The 20,000-nt window shown below is 31.9% G+C and overlaps 1 protein-coding gene across 1 annotated transcript in view; it reads right to left on the reverse strand.

Moving 5' to 3' along the window:
* Window positions 1-20,000, reverse strand: part of LOC124951165 — a 76,512-nt gene that overhangs the window by 30,009 nt on the left and 26,503 nt on the right. The window contains 13 exon segments of the mRNA XM_047498997.1: window positions 1,674-2,234; window positions 10,394-10,450; window positions 10,865-11,044; window positions 11,195-11,484; window positions 11,570-11,763; window positions 11,855-11,947; window positions 12,045-12,143; window positions 12,255-12,368; window positions 12,502-12,645; window positions 12,819-13,088; window positions 13,641-13,895; window positions 14,786-15,010; window positions 17,081-17,352. Of these exon segments, the coding sequence (XP_047354953.1) occupies window positions 1,674-2,234; window positions 10,394-10,450; window positions 10,865-11,044; window positions 11,195-11,484; window positions 11,570-11,763; window positions 11,855-11,947; window positions 12,045-12,143; window positions 12,255-12,368; window positions 12,502-12,645; window positions 12,819-13,088; window positions 13,641-13,895; window positions 14,786-15,010; window positions 17,081-17,352 (2,754 nt within the window).

Consider the following 20,000-nt stretch of genomic DNA (forward strand, 5'->3'; position numbering starts at 1 on the left):
TACTTAAAATCGTTCGTACGAAGTAAAAGAAACATGACTTAATGTTAGGTCTTACTGATAACATAATATACTCATTGACCTCGAATACGAAACAATTATTGTCCAGTCGTTGGCGATTATCATGTACGTAACTTAAAAAAGAAAAAAAAAGAAAAAAAAAAGAGAAAAAAAAAATTAAAAAAAGAAAAGAAACCGAACAAACGAACGAACGGTAATAATAAATCGAAAAAAAAATATAGATATTACTTTTGAATTATATTAAACTTTGTTAATAAATAAAACTATAAACTATCTGGATAAAGTAATATTTATTAGTAGTATATTAGAAATACGTATTCAATTAAAAGATTAAATTTAGAATTTCTTCAATTATATTAAATTATATAATCTATTTTTTTCATACAAATTGTATGAAAATTGAATGTACCATTGATTCGATTTGATTCGACTCAATTCAATTCAATTCAATTCAATTCAATTCAATAAAATTTTCATTCACATTTGAGAATAAATATAAATATAAATATAAATATAAATATAAATATAAAAATAAATGAAATAATTAAATAAGTTAATCGATTAATTAACAAATATGTTCTGAAAAATATCATAGAACAATGAATCCCTTGTTATTTCATTTTTCGTTTCGTCACTAAATTCATATTCATATTTGTATTCGACAAAATTTTCATTTTCGTTTCGGACAAACAAACGAACTAACAAACGAGAAACAAATAAATAAATAAATTAATTAATTAATAAATTAATTAATTAACTAAAAAAGAAAAAAAAAAAATATTAATCGAAATCGTTTTAAACTTTCCCTCTCTCTCTCTCTCTCTCTTTCCCCCCTTCGAAGTTATTACGAAGCAACGATTCCCCTCCTATCTCATCTTTTGTTAACCGCACAGTTCATAGTAATAAGATCCGAACGGGTTTTAATTTACGTCAACCTATTCAAATTAAACGGTACTTCGCGTAATTACGACACCGCGTTTCCGGTGATACCTAGTTAATTTTATGAGACACTTCATCTTCTTTTTTTTTCTTTTTTTTTTTTCTTTTTTTTTTTTTAACCCTTCGCACACACCAATTAATCCAGCATCGCTGGGAAACATCGTTGGTTTTTAATTATTTTAATAAAAATCCATGAATTTCGACAATAATCCTTAAGTTCTCGATAAGTACGTAAACACGTATTCTCTTAAAAAAAAAAAAAAAAAAAAAAAAAAAAAAAAAAAAAAAAAAAAAAAAAACAACAACAACAACAACAACAACAACAAAATTTCTTTTAACCGTGAAGCAGAAAGGAATCTCGATAGATTCCCCCTCCCCTGTCCTTAAATTATTTACCAAATATTATCGGAAAGACCTTGGAATTGGTTGAATATCAACCAAAAAAAGAGAGAGAGAAAAAAAACAAAAATTACACGCACACACATACATAAAACCACACGGGCGCACAGATAAAAAAAAAAAAAGTATCAAATGTAATGTAACCATCTATATATTTATCGTTCGTCTTTTGAAAAAAAAAAAAAGAAAAAGAAAAAAAAAATCTCTACGACGATTAATAAACCCGTTTTCTCAATTTTCTCCATCTCTCTCCGTTTTCTCTTTCTCTCTTTTCTTTTTTCCTTTATTTCTTTTCACACGTTAAATCCATCACCAACCTTGACTATAGTTCATCTCCTGCGTAATTCTTCTTTCATCGAATTTTGGATAAATGTCTTTAAGATCGGCACAATTCTCATTTTCATCCTCGTCATCCTCATCGTTAACGTCGTTAACGTCGTCATCGTCGTTGTCGTCGTCGTCGTCGTCGTCGTTGTCATTAACGTCGACGTTGACGTCGTCGTTGCCTTCCTTGTTGTCATCGTCGGTAAGAAGACCGACGTAATTGTTATAATAATCTATATTATCCTTCACATTATCATTTTTCTTCTCCGTAAATTTGCACACCTTTGATTTATCGCACGAAGATATATTATTCAAACGATCGAGATGCACGATTAAAGCTGTCTCTAAGATACTACCATTCAGTCCACGAATTTTTCTAACAGCCGCCAATGTCTCCCAAACTTTACCAGCTATCGAACATTTGCTAGAAGTAGCGCTCGTTGTACCCTTAACCACGGTCTTCGTCTTTGTTTTCGTTTTTATTTTTGTTTTCGTCGTTTTCACCTTCTTCGATACTTTGTCCCTGCTTATCTTCTCCAATATCCCAGTTGGATCTAATTTTTTTACAATTTTACAAAACATTTATTTACTTTTTCTTCTTCTTTTTCTTCTATTTCTTCTTCTTCGTCTTTTTCTTTTTCTCTTTGTATTTCTACTTTTTTGCTTTATTTTGTTTTGTTTCGTTTTGCTTTTTTTTTTCTTCCCCCCTCCCTTTATCTTTTATCTTTTTCTTTATCGACAAATTTTCATCGAATGATCCAGGAAAAGCTCCGAGTACCGAGAGAACGTTTTCGTTAAGAGTGCAAATTTATTTCACGCGATCGTTTTTAATAATGTCGTATGATTATTTTGTTGTGAAAAGAAAAAAAGAAAAAAAAAAAAAAAAAAAAAAAAAATTATCGATCATGAAAATATCATTACAGTATAATCTTTGGACCGCGGCGATGATGATGATTTTCGAGCAAAAAAACAAAATATATATCCATTTATTTTTAAGAAAGATAAATACTTTATGTAATTAAAAAAAAAAAAAATGTTATGATAAAATGTTATAAAATGTTGTACAACAAACATATTGTAATTAAATAATTCAAACGATTGTAATCGTAAATCATCACTTTTACAAAATCATCGAGCTTGTATATAAAAATAGTAATAAAAATTCAATTTGTTAACTTTATAAAATTTATTTTTAACTATTTTAATTTCTAAATAATTATACCAATCTCAAAATAGATATACGGTAATAATATTGTATCCCGAGATGTGACCGTATTTCCTTAATCATAATAAATATCCAAGTTGGTATTTCCCGTGTTATATTTAAATCATCATCATCATCATCATCATCATCATCATCATCATCATCATCATCATCACCACCACCGTCATCATACATAGTTATCATCGGTTCATCATCGTTTGTTCGAGCTTTTTTTTCTTCGAATCTTCTTCTTTTTTTCTCTCTCTTTCTTTTTTATCGCATAAAATGCGTGCGTAAAAAAAAAAAAAAAAAAAAAAAAAAAAAAAAAAAAAAAAAAAAAAAAGAAAAGGGGGAAAAGAACGAACGCCTCATGAGTCACATCGATTCGTGAGAATTACGTTTTCGTTTATACGACATCATCCTCGAGCATCACTATTTCGATGAACGCAAATGATCGGTGAAAGTAAACGATGATAGCTTTTCTAAACTATCTTTCACTGATATACAGATACGATATATATGATAGACCGAAAGAATTTTTCGCACATTTTTATCTTCTGTGTATGCATGTGCGTATGTGTGTGTGTGTGTGTGTGTGTGTGTGTGTTTGTATCTCGGTACGTTTGATCTACAACGATCCGTTTACATACAACATTCGTTTAAAAGTTAAAATATCTCACGTTTGTTCCTTTTTTTCTTCTTTCTTTTTCCTCCTCCTTCTCCTCCTCCTTTTACTCTCTACCGTCATCCTTTACTTTAGACTTTAAAAAATTTCATTTCATTTCTTTTTTCTTTTTTTTCTTTTTTTTTTTTTTTTCTTTTTTTTCACGTAGGAATTCGATCACGAGACATTGTAAAACGAATCGATAGTAAAACTCGAGAACGAATGAAGATCACTCATGAAGAATATGATAAATGAATTTAAACTAATATTTAAATTGCGTGATATCAAAATAACAACAACAACAACAACAACAACAACAATAACAACAACAACAACAACAACAACAACAACAACAACAACAACAATAATAATAATAATATATGTATATATGTATTATAAAGAGACTAGAAAAGATGAAAAGCTCGAAACAAACTGGCAAACGTTCTCACAGCTTCGAAGGAGAAACTCTCGTTGAGCTTTTCCTGGATTTCACTCGACGAATATTCCAGCTTTCTATCTCTATCTCTCTCTCTCTCTCTCTCTCTCTCTCTATGCCTTTCTCGCGTTAAAGGCGTCGCGACGCGACGCGTCGAGTCGAGTCGCATCTCGCGGCGTCTATCTTTACCGTCGCTCTTGAATTTCCGGTGGAATCTGTTTCTGCATCGTTCGGAGGATAGCTTGAGGTTGCCAAAGCCAGTGATCAGGGGAGAGAGATGAGTAGTGGAGGGGGGATAAGGGTTGTTGGAACCCATAGCTTCCCCCTCCAAGGGTTCGCTCAACTGTTGCACTTCCACCATGTGGCAAGGTCGACCCCTCGTAGAAAAGGAAAACCCGTTTTGTTCGGATGAGGCAGACACGACGAGGAGAAGGGGGGTAGTAGAGGGTTGACGGTTTGAGGTAGAGTAAAAAAGGGAGAGGAGAGAGAAAGGGCAAAGGAAGGGGGGGGGGAGGGAAGGCAGGGAGTCGAGCCGCCCTGTTTCTTCCGTCCCTTTCTATCTCTTTCTCACTCTTTCGCACTCTTTCACTTTTCTCTTTGTCCACAAGAGACTCGTTCTTTGACAAAAAAAAAATAAATTAAAAAAAAAAAAAAAAAAAGAAAGAAAGAAAGAAAGAAAGAAAAACAAGAAGTATCAACGACGCGTTGCGCTCGCGCGCTTCTTATTCTTCTTCTTCTTCTTCTTCTTCTTCTTCTCCTTTAAGAAAGGGAGAAGGAGAGAGATAAAAAAAAAAAAAAAGAAAGAGAAACAGAGAAAGAAAGGGAGAGAGAGAGAGAAATAAAGATCCTCTCCTCCTCTCTCGAGAGAACGGCAGCCGAGCAGACACTAATTTCCCTCGAATACGTTCTCTCGTTTCCTACCCGTCGACACAGTACTACTGCTCGGCTCTTGGTTTCCGGTACGACCCCACCAACCGAATAAGCTTCCTTCGTGTCGCGTGGACGTAGACACTCAATACATTGATAACTTTATCTATCTATGCATGTACATTGGTGCGATCTATATTGTATGTATGTATGTATGTATGTTTTTACGCGCATAAGTGTAATATGATGTACTTGTGTATGTATGTATGTATGTATGTATGTATGTATGTATGTATGTATGTTGTACGTCTCTCTCTCTCTCTCTCTCTCTCTCTCTCTCTTTCTCTCTGCGTATAAACTCAATACACGATATACTATATATGTATGTATGTATGTATGTATGTATGTATGTATGTATGTATGTGCGACTTATATCTTTATCTCTCTCTTTTTCTATTTATGTGTACATTCAATACATGATATCCTATCTATCTATATATGTATATTTGTATGTATGTATATATGATACGTTTACTTATGTCTCTCTCTCTCTCTCTCTCTCTCTTTCTCTTTTTATTACGTATGTATTATATATAAATATATATGTGCGTATCTGACCATATCTCTCATTTTGAATGTTATAAATGTGTTTGTGCGTGTGCGTGTCTATGAGAAAGAAGAGAAAGAGAGATAGTTCTTGCTCTTTCTTTTTTTCTTTGATCCCTCCCTCCCTCCCACCTTCCTTCCTTCCTTCCTTCCTTTTGACAATTTTTTCATCGTCCTATTACAATTGGTACGTCCATGGTATGTAAAATATTATCACACAAAGTTCTGAGTAGATTGCGGCGAAGCAGTACGATAAAGACGCCCACGTTTTATCTCTATCCTCTTCTCTCTTTCTCTCTCTCTCTCTCTCTCTCTCTCTCTCTCTTCTTAATCTTCTTCCCTCTTGATCATGCCTCGTGCTGCTGTTACCCCGGTTACTCGTATTATCGTTTTCCCTGTATACTTTTCTTACGAATAACTTATATGAATATGAATACGAGAGAGAGAGAGAGAGAGAGAGAGAGAGAGAGAACATGTTTTGATCACAAGAAGACGATTTATACGATTTATTATTGTTTTATTCCAATTTATTTCCAAGCAAGTACTTTGACGATGATCGGCCATAATCATAGATTTAAAACTTTGAATTCGTTCTTACAACGATATGCTCATAATATTCATGCTCTATGCTCGAGAGACCTGCATTAAAATCTGATATTTATTAACATTGACGAACTTTGATAATATACTTTACTAATAACGTCTATAAATCTATAGAATTTATGAGACTGCGTGTATTATAGTTCAGTCAACTAGTTAGAAGATAGGAGTGAAAGAGAGAGAGTGGGGAGGCTGGGGGGATGTAGGAGGGAGGATTGGAAAGGGGAAGAGTTCTATACATAAGTAGATCTTGCAAAATTAATATCAAGCCAAGTAATTTAATGTGTTCATTTTTTTTTTTAAGTATACTCACTGACGTTCGAAAGATAAGTTTCTATAGAAACAACGATAATACTAAAATATCTGCTTAAACCTTGAAAATTTTATATATATATATATATATATATATATATATATATATATATATATATACATAATATAGATTTTAAAATATGGATTACGTCATTTATATCAAAATCGATGTGAAATTTTAGATTATAATAAGGAACATAATTTTAAATGGAAATTTGATTTGAGATATAAAAAATCGTAAAACAAACAATTTAAATTGAAGATTGATTTTTGATTTAAAAGAAAACTTTTAAATGGATTATACAATTTAAATTAAAATTTATATATATATATATATATATATATATATATATATATATATATATTAAACAAGACAATGAAGTTACAAAGATTCGAATTGGAAACGAATGGAAAGCTTGGTAATAACCAGTCGAACGGGATAGATAAATAAGTTGTTAGAATGATTTCTCATAACCCGAGACTGTACCATTATTCCTCCCTCCCTCCCTCCCTCTCCCAATCCACCTCCCCGCTCCCTAATAATTTAATCTTTTCAAAACATTGATTGGACCGATAAAACGAGCGAACTCAATGAGTTCATAGAATGTACAACAAAGATCGTGCTAACGCTTATTCGTATCCTCAATGTCGCTTCTTATTTCGAGTTAATCGAAAAGAGAAACAGAGAGAGAGAGAAGAGAGAGAGAGAGAGAGAGAGAGAGAGAGAGAGAGAGAGAGAAATTAAAATTTTTATGTACATTGCAAAATATCTTATTTGAAAATGATTTTATTTTTTTTTTTTTCGGAGACGGAAGGGACGGGGAAGAATTTAATATTTAAATATCAAGTCGCTTCATTACCAATCAATGTTAATTATTTATCTGAAAGACAAATAAATAAATAAATAAATAAGGAATAAGATTGAAAGAATATTTTACAAGGTGTACTTAAAAAGTTCCCAAAGTTGAAAATAAATAAATAAATAAATAAATAAATAAATAAATAAATAAAGAAAAATTGATCTACGAAGAGCTACGAAGTGCTTCGAAAAAAAAAAAAAAAAAAAAAAAAAAAAAAAAAAAAAAAAAAAAAAAATAGTAACATAGTCTTAAAGTGATTTTAAAAATTCTATTGTCTCTCCCTTTCGAGAATTATTATGATAGTTTTCAATTTTTTCTTTTTTTTTCCGGTAAAACTAGTATTTATTTATTTATTTATTTATTTCTTTATTTATTTATTTATTTTCTTTTGTATAACTAAAAGTATTCTCACATCTCTATCTCCCTCCTTCCCTCTCGTCTTTTCTAACAAATTTTTTAAATCTGAACAAAAAAGAAAAAAAAAAAAAAAAGAAAAAGAAAAAAAGAAAACTCTGAAAAGTGTCTAAAAGATATAATCGATTTTTAATATCATCCAATTATTTTCACATTTCTTATATCTTAATATCATAAAATTATTTTGATTATTTTGATTATTTAGACGACAAAAATTGCCTTTGAATTGGGCCAAATATTTCTTTTCCTTTCTCTTTCTTCTTTTGCTTTTGAAATAAATTACGTGAGAGAAACCGATAACCGGATGCTGTACGAGATAATACTAATCAACGAGTATGAGAAAACGTGAAATGACAAGTGTTTCTGCTTATTTTTATTATTGTCGTAGTCGTTATTGTTATTTTATTTCACTTTTTTCTTTCTTTATTTAGCTTCTTTTTTTTTTCTTTTTATCAACGTAAACGCGTACCGCACCTAATTCGAATAAGAATCGAGATAAGACAAGTCCTATATCCTCGTCGTTCGATCATTCGTTATGAAAAAGCATCGCGTATGATGACTAATACGAACTGCAGAGGACGTACCACTCCCTCTTGGATTGCGTACAAGATTTAATGGCACTCGCATATGCATCTGGTTTCCAAAATTGCATAACGCTATGTGATGGTTGTTACTCACACGAGAGACGATAGACATCCGGTTTATAATTCGTTCTTAAATAATTCGTCGTCGTTTTGTCAATGATTAAAGAAAAATAATACGCGACATAATTTATATTTCGAAATTCTTTAGATCATTTTTATTTTTATTTTTTTGTTCTGTTTTGTTTTATTCAATCAAATTAAATTTAATTTATTAATTTTCTTTTCTTCTTTCTTCTTTTAATCTTTTTTCCCGTCGCCTCACCCCCCCCCACCCCACCCCCTTTTCGTGAAATTATTTCTTCATATTCTCTCCTTTTTTGAAACATAATTAGATTTATATACACGTATATATGTATGCATGTATGCATATACGTATGTATTTATGTATGCATACTTTCTCAGTTTTATGAGAACGAAATTATCAAAACTTGGGTTAGAATGCATCCGCTTTCACAATACGTTATAAACTCTTGAAGCAAAATTGATTTTACGAATTAAAAGCTAAGATAAGACGTTTCCGTAGCACGTTTTGATATCGTATGCTAAAATTGTACTCCTTGCGATATCAATTTATAGTTATAGCATAAAAAGTAACGATTAAAGATATTACAAAATGTTCCAAGTTAAATCCTAAAATCGTACTCGTAATTAATTACAAATTTATGGTATAGTATATATATAAAAAAAAAAAAAAAAAAAAAAAAAAAAAAAAAAAAAAAAAAAAAAAAAAAGAAAAAGAAAAAGAAAAATGATGAAAAGTCATCTAAGCGTTACGATAAAAATCATACTTAAGATATAAATTCGTAGTATAATATAGAGAGGCAAAATGATTAGACAAAAAGAAAATTTGCAAAAACGTATTAAGCCATAATACGATTTTCAAAAAAATCATAATCGTTACGTCTTACAAATTTTATAATATAATGGAAAATAACAAAAGAAGAGCGCGATCAAAAAAGTTTCAACCAAATTATAATAATAATAATAATAATAATAATAATAATAATAATAATAATAATAATCAAATTTCTCATTAGAAATATTACTTAACATTGGAAAAATTAATTTATCATAAATTTGATAACACAAGCATTTTGTTAAATTAAACAAAACGTATTTGCCATCGTCATATATATATATATATATGTATATATATATATATATATATATATATATATATATATATAAATATATAAATATATATTTAATTAGCGTGTCCCGTCATATCTACGTTCGATTAATTTCAATAAGATAACGGAACATTGAATAAGCAAGAAAAAAATGTTAGTCAGACAATATAAGACATCTTCCTTCCTTCCTTCCTTCCTTCCTTCCATCCATCCATCCATCCATCCATTCATCTATCCTTCCTTCCTTCCTTCCTTCCTATAGAATTAATATTCACGCTAAGGATTTGACCTTGTATTGTATTGTATTGTACTCGCTTACGAGACGCCACTTCGAATCGTGGAAGACCGGATAACGCGCGTGAATGGTATAAACGACGGACAACCGACGCTCGACAATTAAATTTATTAAATTAAGGCCCACTTAATATCGTCATGGCGAGACGCGGCAAAAAACAATGGCTCTCTCTCTCTCTCTCTCTCTCTCTCTCTCTCTCTCTCTCTCTCTCTCTCTCTCTCTCTCTCTCTATCTCTCCTTTTTACAAGCTGTACAATTGCTCGCATTATGCGTGACGCGCTTACTACTCATGTTTTATAACTGAGCGTATATATATTATAGTTTAGTATAATTGAAAGTATATGTTATACTATCTTCGAGAGAGTTTCTTCTCTTCTATCTTTTTTTTTTCTTTTTTTTTTTCTTTTTTTTTTTTTTAAATTCTCTCTCACTTTTTTCTATTTTCTTTGCTTCCCCCCCCCCCCACCCACCCCCTTCAAAGATCATATCATACATATAACGTTTAAATATAATATTATAAATAATATTTGCGTATAATTGATATTAATGATTAATATGATGGAATAAAACAAAAAGAATAAATAAATAAAATAAATCCTGTCCATTGGAGGACACGTTTAATAAAAATTAATCGTTTAATTGTTTTGTTAAAATATTCATTATCAAGCAGATCAAACTTACCATTTTCACCATCCGTTAATGCACCCGCATCTTCTTCGCTTCTTTTGATTCTTTCGACTATAACATCAAAGATAAAAAAAGCCGCCGTTAGAAAATATTTACTATACTAACGATATGTACTCTTTAAAATAATTAAATGATCACGCATATTATGTAATCGTTGGTTTTCCATTAACACGACAAATCAGTTTTTGTTATTACAATTATTTACAATTATATATTATTTTTCCTTTCTCTTATAATTATTATAATTTATAATTTGATTTGGTGTCCAAAAATCAGATCATGATTCTTTAATTCAATAATGATCATCTAATTGTTTTGCACAGTGTATATATATATATATATATATGCATCTTAAAGTATACGAGGAACTCAATGGGATACTATTATTCGTTTACATTCACTTACTTCTGCATAATATTTATCTTTTGATATCTATTTTCAGATATTAAGTGTATATATACTTACTGTGTAACATATGATTCTGAGAATGATGATGATGATGAGACGATGGTGGTTTTCTTTCAGGCCGAATGCGTTCCATTAATTTACTTATCCGATCATTGGCTCTCTCTTTCCTGACTAATGGACCGAGACAGTTTTCTTCTACTACACGAACACATTGTCGATGGACGCTTAGAGAACAATCTATAAAATTCCAATCATTTTATTTTATTAATATATATTTCCTGTTTTTTCTTTTTCTTTCTTTCTTTCTTTTCTTTTTTTTTTTTTTTTTTATGAATTTAATAATTCAACCCAATAATTAAATAATAATTACTTTTATATAATACTTACCACTACAGAGATATCCTTGAGGGCCTATACCGCCAATAATTAATTGGCAATGATTGCAATAAGTTATCGTAAAATACTGATGTGCTACAAAGCGATGTCCTCTAATCGTCATTTTTCTAGTCTTTCCCGTAAGTAATCTAGCTTTAATGTTTGATTTATCTTTAGCTACAAAAGTAGGTACTCGATCAAGAGATACTGGTCGTACTTGAAAAATTTTTGTCAATATCGTTGCCAAACCAGCTGCTGTTGTGAACTGTCGAAGATCTACATTTTCCTTTTCTATGTCTTCGCTGAAATATAATAATATAATTTTCTTTTTTCTTTCTTCTTTATCGTTTTAAATCGTTAATATTTTTATTATTAATGTTCACTCACAGATAAGGTTCCATTTTAGGCAAAAGATATGTTTCTATGATCTTCGTTTCTTTTGCTTTGTCAGATACACTTTCATCCAACTGAGCGTCACTCGGGCCAAACAATGTGCCCAAACCTGCAGTCCTTTTCTGTTGAAAATCTGCAAGTTGTTCGTTCAGCTCCTCTTTCGCACGATTACGTGCTTTCCAAAATATCTATTCGTTTGTAAATAACAAATTGCTTTAAAAAAAAAAACTGAAATACATATCGAACAAATTATGTTTAAGAGATATCATATATACATACTTTACGTAAAATTTCTTCTTTATCGGATTCTTTTAGAAGAACATCATCTATCTCATGTGCAACGTTTTCATCTACGTTATGTAGATGGAGAGGCTTAAAAGAAAATATAAAAGGATAAATATTAATATTTCATCGTTTAAATGATAATCAATAATGAAGAAAATAATATATTAATTGATTTTTCACTTACTGCACCAGGTACTAAAAAACTAGAATGAATTTCGTACGCCCACTTTCTCATTTCTTTGGCGTTTCCTTCCTTATATAAATCCGTTACTAAGTAAAACAACTGTAAATCAAATTATATATACATATATATAAAAATATATATGTTTTTTTCTCTGTTGTTATAATAACATTCATGCATGTTACAATCAATGATATAATACACTTTACCTACCAGACTGGAAGGATCACTGTTTGATAAAACGTAATTAATAAATACAGCAAGATGCGCATGATGTTCCCACAACCTTGACAATGATTTGAATGGTCCATGGTCCTCCAATTGACCCTAAAAAATCAATTTTACATATATACATATATAATCAATTACATGTACATAATAAAAATTGGGACAATATTAATTATATAAGAAATCTACATATATATATATATATATAGAGATAAGAAGGAGAGAGACTTACAACTTCCTGATCGCTCATATCATCGTCTTCCATTGACATGATTGGTTGTTGTAACATTGGTAAGCCAGGAATGCTTTCGTTGAGGAGAAGTGTCTGTCGTAGTGGAGAAAGTGGAGAAACAATCACGTAACTATCGTATGTACTCTTTAAAAATAAAACATAAATACTCAGAGACAAATCATATGCAGAATAACAAAAAAAAAAAAAAAAAAAATAATAATAATAATAAACAAAAAAAAAAAAATAAAGAAATTATTACATCATATTGCTATAAGCAATAGAGAAAAACTGATTGATTTCAACAAAATCAGACTTACATCGTTTAAAGAAGAAGAGGTATCATTTCCTGGACTAGGTGTTGGATATGGTGGAGGTGGAGTTCCCGGAGGTGTAATATGAGGTAAATCTTCAACTTCAACGTCATTATGCCTCGCATGTCTCGTGGGTGAAAGATCACAAGCAGATTCAGATGCTATTAAACGTCTGCTTGCCTCAGCAGGAGAGATCATCGAGGCTCCCAATTGTTCTGGACTTGACTTTGTCCTTTGATGTTTATTTAACGAATTTGACGAACCTAAATTTGCACCCTGCGAAAACTATAAATAGATAATTTTATTTATCCCTTACGTTCAAAAAAAAAAAAAAATATTATTATTTCACAATCATAAGCAATACAGAACGGACGATGAAAAATATAAATAAACAACAATAATAACATAGGAAGAGACTTTAAAATGCATAAGTATTATTAAAGGATTAGCAAGAGAGGTATATGTAAATATTAAAATAAATTATTAATACGAATAAGCGGCTTTTCAATGCATATAATCTAATGATGGATACAGCAGACAATCTTATATATTATTAGATAATTACATTCTTTTATGTATATTTGTTCTTTGCAAATATAATACAAACGTTTAAAATGTTTTCCAATTGTTATAATAATAATTTTAAAATGATTGAGGAAAAAAGAAAAAAAGTAAGAAAAACATTTGAATTCATAGAACTGCATAAAAGAAATATTGCACAAAGAAATAATTAATATTGAAGTATATAAAAATTGACTGTAAATATAGATTGGCATGCATACATATTATGAAATACATATCTGATCACTGGACAATTAGATTACTTACAGAGTTAGGTATGCCATGACTGGTGGTTGAGGGCGTTAAATGAGTCAGCAGATGTCGTTCCACCTCCATTTGGACTGTATTTTGTGTATTTATTGCGGGTGAAGGTCTGGGAGGCAAAGGTGGCGGAGAAAGACTTTGCATGGATAAGGATTTACGAGAAGGTAGAGGTGGTGGAACATCACCACCACCGCCACTACTGCTCGAAAGTGGAAAATAGTCCGGGGTACACGCGGTGTTTGTTACCAATGAGCAAAGCTGTAAGACACAACAAAAGCACTTGTTAAATCAAGTTAGCAAAAGCTTGAACACACCCTTTCATCGGTAAGACTCCCATCATCTTTGACAAACACAGGGTACCGATAACTCTGCAATTATATTTTTATAATCCAATGATTGTTTTTGTATAATTTTAAAGCTTTAATAATTGATTTGTTACGTATATTATACTTGCTAATATTTAAAAAAAGAAAAAAAAATAATAATAACAATTGGAACGACAATAACAAATATTGTGAAACTATTAAAATGTTTTGCGAAAAGCAATATCGATGATATTAAAATGACTTAACGATAAAGCAGGTAAAGATAGAGAAAAAAGAAAAAAAAAAAAATCTGTAAAGATTAAAAAAAAGAAAAAAAAAGAAAACCATGCAATAAGAATTGTCTAATATAATTAACAACAATTCTTTATTCTATGATCTGGGGGGGGAGGAAAAAAGATTTCATATAAAAATCCAATGGACTTATGATACAAAAACGAAACAAAAAATTAACCTAAATAAAGCATTAATGATTTTAAGCATGAAGAAAAAAAAAAGAAAAGAAAAACAATGTGAGAGAGGAAGAGTGGGAAATATGCAATTATATAAACGATAAAGCGACGTTATGTAAATATTCAAAAACACAAAATATGTTATGAGCATATATATATATATATATATATATTTTTTTTCTTTTTTTTTATTCAAATCGAAACACTGATGATGAGTAAAGAGAGGAAAAAAAATGAATGAACGAGCATTAAAATCTTGTCAAACGACGAGCACAAAAAAGAAAGAGAGGGAGAGAGAGAAAGTAAAAGGAGCTAGAAAAATGAACAAGAAGGAAAAAAGAAAAAGAAAATAGAAAATAATAATCGAGCTTACCTGCTCGTTATTGGTAATTGCGGCAAGTCGATCCTGCAGGGTACGAACTCTTCTTTCGGCTCCCGCTAAATCAGATTGTAACGTTGCTACATTGTTGACATTATAGCCACAGGCTCCAGCTTTGGCTAACTCGCTACGAAGTTTGTCGACGTAACTTCGTTCCTTCTCCAACATGAGCTGGAATGTGTGAACGCGTTGGGTCTCCAACTGTCGCTTTTTCTCTAGCTACAAAATGTGGAGAAGAAGAGAAAAAAAAAAGAAAAAAAAAAAAAAAAAAAGAAAAAAGGGGGTAGGGAGGAAAAAAAAAAGAAAACGAAAAAAGGCAAGATTAGTCGAAATTTTTCACCCACACAAATATGATGGATAGAGACCATCAACTAGTGAAGATTTTGAAAAAGGCCAGATAAAAAAAATTTTATATATATATATATATATATATATATTATATATGTCTAGTATATTTATACTATTCTAGATAACGACGACGACGACGACGACGACGACGACGACGACGACGACGACGACGACGACGACAATAACGACGACGAGCATCGATAGTTCTCATTCGATTGAACTGTATAATGTATGTAATGTATATATATAATATAATGTATATTTATAATATAATATATATATATATATATAATGTAATATAATATAATATAATATAATATGTATAATGTATATTTATTTATCTATATGTATATATTACTGATTTTGTTTTGTTTCAAATCTCTTTTTATTTATTTTTTTTTCTTTCTTTTTTTTAACTCACAGATAAAAATAATCCAGCGAATAACATTTTCTCGAAGTTCGAAGACGAAGAAAGAGAGAGAGAGAGAGAGAGAGAACTAAACTAACTGTTCGTCGCAACCGTATTGCGACTGATAATAAACTACGTAACAACTCCGAACTCTCGGTTAACTTTGTGTAATCAGGAATATGTATGTATGTATATATACATATATATATATATATGTATATATGTATTTATGTATGTATGTACGGTGCTTTCGAAAATTGTACTGGAAGGAGGAGGAAGAGGAGGAGAAGGAGTAAAAGGAAGAGGAAGAGGAAAAGGAAGAGGAGAAGGAGTAGGAGGAGAAGAAGGAGGAGAAGGAGGAAGAGGAGGTGAGGAAACAAACGATAGTTCTACATCTAGAAGGAGATCTAGTAGCGATAGGACGACGAAACGCACACAATTATATCTGCAACGGTCACAATAACAATAACAATAACAATAACATTAACAATAACGATAACAACTATGATTGACGGTGATAATAAAATAATATTATCTATATAATTTTGCGAAAACAATAAATTCGACAATAGACAATGGACAATAAGTAAATAATAATAAGTAAATAATCTTAGAAAGTCAATATCGTTATCGTTATTATGTATATATTATCGTTTATATATATATACATGGTATAATTAAGTCGGATTTTTGTACGTAAACGTTGGATATTGTTCGACATAAACAAGACTTAGAAAACGTATAGGAAATAACAGAAAGGATATAAAATATTATTTGTTAACAATTTGTTGTCGACATTTTTCATACATTTTTCGTTACGATCGAATATAAAAAAAGAAAGAGAAAGAGAAAGAGGAAGAGAGAGAGAGGGAGAGAGAGACGAAATGTGCAAAAAAAGAAAGGAAAAAAAGAAAAAAGAAACTAACCTCTTGTATATTCATGTACAGAGAAAATCATCTATAACTTCCTTTTATGAGTTGTGTATTAGACACAGATTTATCTTAAAGATTTGCCTCTGTCCCATCGACAAAACAATTATCTACAAGGCCAATATCTAAAATGAGAGAGAGAAAGAAAAAGAGAGAGAGAGAGAGAGAGAGAGAGAGAGAGATTCACTCCTTACGTAACTTTATTATCCTTAATACCACAAAGTATTATAAACGTTGGATTCCATATCTCTCTCTCTTGGATACAAAACTATTATTAAGAAGACGAGTTTGAATTATCGAACGCACACTATCGATCGTTTTCAAACACCGTTTCAAGCAAAATGAACGACTACGAGGACGAGCTTTCTTTAAATTTTGATTGGCGCAATGAGAAAGTGAGTCACGTGACACAAAGATGGCGGCGCGTTCAATCGTCACGCGGCAATATTTGAATAAACGATATAAGGAAGGAAAAAAAGGAAGAAGAAAGTAAGGCTATAAAAAAGGGTAGAGAGAGGGAGGGAGAGAGAAAGAGGGAAAGAGATAGGAGAGAGAGAGAGAGAGAGAGAGAGGGAGAGAGAAAAAAAAAGTAATGCAACTCACATCGACCGGTTGCGGTCCGGTGATAAGGGCTTGCAAAGGGTTGCAGGGTGTACCACCGCTACTACCACCCCCCATTGGTATGGTCGACGCCCTATAAAGGGAGGTCGCAGCTTGCGAGGGTGATGATACCATCGTCGTACCAGACGGCAAAACTGACGACCTTTGATGTTGTTGACCGGTCGAATAACCAATCTGTAAGCCCGTTCCCATTGCTGTCGAACTTCCAGCACCGAGTGGCTTCTGCTGCACCGTCAATGCCACCTGCGTTGAGGCTGCAACAAAGGTTCAAGGTCGGGGATTAGTCATTGGATATTTTCGCATGGCTTTGTGGTCCGACACGGTATGGCACTGCTTTGCTTTGCTTTGCTCTCTGCTCTCTTCCTCTTTTTCTTTCCCTTTCTCTTTCTCTTCTCTATCTCTATCTCTATCTCTATCTCTATCTCCTCCTTCTTTTCTTTTTTCTCCTCCTCCTCCTCCTCCTCCTCCTCCTTCTTCTTCCTCTTTTTCTTGTTCTTTACTCTTCTCCTTCTCTATACTCGACTCTACTCTCAAACGACATTACTACTCTTATCGAAGGTTAAAATCAACCATTATTATTTTCGGCCATTTTCCCGAATCCCTGAAAACACGTATGAAAATAAATTTCGGCTATAATAAGATCCACTTTTTAAAAATGCACCGAGTCTGATTATTATGAAAGTAGCCTCGTTCTTAAATATATATATATATATATATATATATCTTAATATATTTTTAATTATTATAATTATATATATATAATGTAATATAATATAATATAATGTATATATATATATATATATATATATATATATATATGCATTGTAAGATATTTCGACATTAATTATTTGAGAAAATGAGAAAAATGATAGCAAAATATTGAAACATTATTTTTCCCTGTAACGACACAGAAAGCATAGCAAACAAATTAAATGGGTATATTTCTTTCCTAAAGAAAAATAATTTTCTTTCGGTGTAATATCAGTTCTAATAATAGATCTAAATATTCAAGGTAACAGAGAAAAGAAAGAAATAAATAAAAAGAAAACAAAAAAATATACAAGTAAAATTTCGAACTTTCGATTATTTTGTTGGATAATCTTTCGTGGCACCTCAAACGTTGGCCACGAGAGAATTTTATGAAGAAATTTTTCGTGTAATGAGGGAAGGAAAAAAAAAGGAAAAGAAAAAAAAAAAAAATAAAGGAAAAGAAAATTAAATTCTCTCACGTGAGAGAGATCGCAGAAATGTTAGAGCGTGTCCTCCTACAGCGTTTAAATCGTTTTCTAAAAATTCGCGTTGTTAAACTCCGTAAGCGCGAACGTCATTCAAGTTAACGTCGTACTAGCGAGCTCTTCCTAACTGTTCAACGTAAATATTTAGGCTGGCATACGTATTATACCGATCTCTCTGAGATCGTTAGTTAATTCATCTATGTATGAGTAAAACATACACAAGCAGGCTTATACGTAACAGAGAACGAGAGGAGAGAAAGAAAAAGAGAGAGAGAGAGAGAGAGAGAGAGAGAGAGAGAGAAAGAGAAAGAGAGAGATAGAGAGTTTCATTTGTACCAAATACGAGAAGAACTTAATAACCTAGAGTACGATGTAACGTAGAATCGTGGGTGAGAATCATCCTCCTCTTTCACCTCCTTCTCCTCCTTTTCCTTCTCATAGTCATCATCAAAGCCGTCAGTAATAAATTTATTATTCTTTGCTTCTCCGTGAATGCGTCTATGTATATATGTATATTTGTCTCTATAAACGAGAGAGAGAGAGAGAGAGAGAGAGAGAAAGAGAAATAGATGAACAACGAAAAAAGAAATAAACCAATTTCGTTCGTCGTCCATTTTATTTTTCTCCATTTTGTTTTCCTTTGAAATTTCATTTTCTTTCACTTTCAAGATTTCTCTCGTATCCTATGTTAGAAACATTCCTTCATCGATTTGTCTATTTATTGTATAATATAATAATACACTATGTTTCATCCTCTCTCTCTCTCTCTCTCTCTCTCTCTCTCTCTCTCTCTCTCTCTCTCTCTCTCTCTCTCTCTCTCTCTCTCTCTCTCTCTCTCTCTCTCTCTCTCTCTCTCTCTCTCTCTCTCTCTCTCTCTCTCTCTCTCTCTCTCTCTCTCTCTCTCTCTCTCTCTCTCTCTCTCTCTCTCTCTCTCTCTCTCTCTCTCTCTCCTTTCTCTCTACCATCAGGAATGAGAGGAAGAAAATGGTGTTGTTGATGGTGGTGGTGGTAGTGGTGGTGGTGGTGGTGGTGGTGGTGATGATGATGAGTGTGTGGGGGATGGTGGTAGTAGTGATGATGATGATGGTATTGGTGGTGAATGCGATATACATAACGCAAAACGATTGAAACGCTTGTGGCATATTCTTCGGTCAAAGAAAATAATCGTAATATCCATGAAATCGAGAGTTCGATCTCTAACTCAGTCTCTGCAAAATACGCACACGACGCACATACGCAAGAGTTAGGTACGTAAGTACGTAAGTACGTACGTACGTACGTACGTACGTATTCGCTTACTGGTTCGCTCGCAAGTATAGAGGGTACCAAAATATTTGCATGCATGTCTACCGAGGCTGCTGCATGAGTCACGTGTATACCACACCACGCACACGCACACACATACGTACATACACACATCACACCACACTATACTATACTACAATATACTACGCCACATTATACCATGCCGTACCGCACCGCACCGTACCGCACCGCACCGCATCACATCACATCGCATCGCATCGCATCGCATCGCACCATATCGTACCACCCGTGGTATTACCGAACATTCGGACTTTCCAGAGAACGGAACGTAACCTTGTTTTCGAGTTATAGTCACGGCTGATAGTTTTGTGTATATATATATATATAAAACAGAAAAAAGT

This window comes from Vespa velutina, chromosome 8, assembly GCF_912470025.1.
Source record: "Vespa velutina chromosome 8, iVesVel2.1, whole genome shotgun sequence".
Classification (NCBI taxonomy): domain Eukaryota; kingdom Metazoa; phylum Arthropoda; class Insecta; order Hymenoptera; family Vespidae; genus Vespa; species Vespa velutina.